Source organism: Austrofundulus limnaeus, unplaced genomic scaffold (genome assembly GCF_001266775.1).
Source record: "Austrofundulus limnaeus strain Quisiro unplaced genomic scaffold, Austrofundulus_limnaeus-1.0 Scaffold8, whole genome shotgun sequence".
Classification (NCBI taxonomy): Eukaryota; Metazoa; Chordata; class Actinopteri; order Cyprinodontiformes; family Rivulidae; genus Austrofundulus; species Austrofundulus limnaeus.
The window spans coordinates 5,820,244-5,822,567 of NW_013952410.1; the positions used below are offsets into that span (position 1 = coordinate 5,820,244).

General features: G+C 36.9%; 1 protein-coding gene across 3 annotated transcripts in view; it reads left to right on the forward strand.

The window, feature by feature from the left end:
- wwc3 (WWC family member 3) overlaps positions 1–2,324 on the forward strand; it is a 100,800-nt gene that overhangs the window by 61,765 nt on the left and 36,711 nt on the right. For all 3 annotated transcript variants that reach the window (XM_014001011.1, XM_014001022.1, XM_014001017.1), the window contains exon 6: positions 1,594–1,723. In XM_014001011.1, the coding sequence (XP_013856465.1) occupies positions 1,594–1,723 (130 nt within the window). The remainder of the gene's footprint in view (positions 1–1,593; positions 1,724–2,324) is intronic.

Consider the following 2,324-nt stretch of genomic DNA (forward strand, 5'->3'; position numbering starts at 1 on the left):
GCATACATATTTATTTATAATAACTTGCTAACTATTTTCTAGACAATCATGTTATAACGCATCTTTGTTTTTTGTTGGTTTTTTTTGTTTTTTTCTGGAATAAAAATCCACAGCTGTTGCAAACGTTGCCTTTTCTATGAAACATTGTGATGTAAAACTGAAATCAATGAATTCTGTCATCAGTCTAGCGAAATGCTGCATGCTAAAACAATGCTTCCAGGGCAATATGGATCGTGCAGCCGCACTGTCAAAAAAATAAAAATAAAAAATTGTTCCACTGTTAGCTTGTAGCTGATTAGCTGAACCATGCCCATTGCGATTATGCGTACACACACATTTATACGCATGCACATCTGACTTTAAGTATGCTAGTTAGGTTGAAGATCACATGAACAGCAGATGTTTCTGTCATAATTTTACAAAAATTATGCCAAATACCGGGGCAGCATCTGAAAAATTTAGTAAACATTTTAAAGTTCTGTAGCAAGGTCCGAAATCTGACGAGCCAAATGTGTTTGATGTAGGGGTGGGAATCTTACGCTCTCACGATTCGATTCAAAATCGATTTTTCATTCAAAACTGATAATGTGAGCCCATTTGTCGTGTTCCCAAAGTGCTTCATCTTCAATTTTGCAACCCTTGCACACCTCGCTCATGTCAAACTCAGACTCGTTCAGTAAAAACCAAAATGAGCCCAAATCTTAACGTTCAATGAAGACAGGGGTCAGTTGAATCTCTCTTTCCATCAATTTTGTAGTTTCCTCTTTTGTTTTGGTGCTTTCTGCACATTCACATGTCCCAGAAGCAGCTGCATGATGATGTCAGCACATCCCATGTAGTTACAAAATGGAGGCTGCCAGCCATTAGATTTGCTTAATTTTTTTTATTTATAAAAATCGATTTTGGGACATTTTAAATCGATTCTGAATCTTTGTAAATGAGAATCATGATTCTGATGTAAAACGATTTTTTTGGTGCACCCCTAGTTTAATGGTCTGTTGTTAGACTCAGTACTTTATTATACTGAGGATTTCACCATCGACTCAGAGCCAGGAGTCAGGACCTGTAGCTGCCACAAGGCCCCACAGTTCTGAAGTGTTTGTTCATCTTTATTGGAATTTAATTGGTTTTCAAATGTGGAGCTGCCCTTTGAATGCAGAGATCTTTCTCTGTTTTATTTGTCCAAAGGACTTTTGTGTAACTTTGCAAACTTCAGCTCTGCTGTGGTGTTCTTTTAATAGAGGAGAATATTTTCTCTGGTAGCTCTCTTAAACAAGCCCCTAATTGTTCTGTATGTTTTTTTTAAATGTCTGCCTCCTGTGGGAACAGTAAGGGTAAACTTAGTTTTTCTCCAGCGGCTTTGCAATTTTGTTTTGGTTTCTGTCAGAATAATGAAGATACAGCATAATAATATTTCATAAATAAATACTATAATAATTTGAATTATAAAAATATAAATGTTCCTCTTGAGTGCAGATTGTTACTACTGTAGTAGGTAGGCTGGAGTTTGTTTTCACARCCCTTTGTTGGAGCGAATAATTAAAGTATTGTTAAATGTGTTTTTTAAATTAATTTCCTTATGTCTCCATTCAGGATTGACAGGAAAATGTCTTGCAGTCAGACAAACTACAAGCTGGATGAGGCTCAGGCCATCTTCACTGAGCTGCGGAGCATCAAGAAGGCCATCAGCACAGGCGAGAAGGAGAGGCAGGACCTCATCCAGGTAGGCGCCTGTTTTTTTCTTTTTTTTTTTCTTTTTTTTTTAAATCCAGCAGCTGCAGCTTCTGGAGTCTGTTTGCATGTTTGATGCTGACCTCTAGTGTCCACAAGCCTCCACTGTTCTGCTGCTTCTCCTTGTTTTACGCTAAAACTCATTTCCAGACATCTGAGCCACATCTCAGATTTTAATGACAATGCTAAAGTTTTTATTTAACCAGGAAGTCACATTGAAATGAAAAACTGCTTTGTTAAGAGCGGCCTAAACCAGGGTTGGCATCAGCAGCAAATACAACACAGTTCCCACATTTCAGTTAGACAACCAAATTAAAACGTCAAATAAATTTAAAACAACAGGTGCAAGTTAKGGAGTTGTTCTCAACACCTTTCAGTTTGGATTTGAAAACTCAGTGAAATTAACTCAGTCAGTTTCCAGTGTTTCTGCTGTGTTTTCCATGTAGGTRTAGAATGGACAAAAGCCTTTTTCCCAATTCAGTCTTGCGAGTGGATTTGCTAAACTTATTTATATTTAGGACCATACTGTGATACAGCTTTTCTGGGAAAAATGTAATTTATTAAACAATCAAATACGAAGAATAAATAATTAC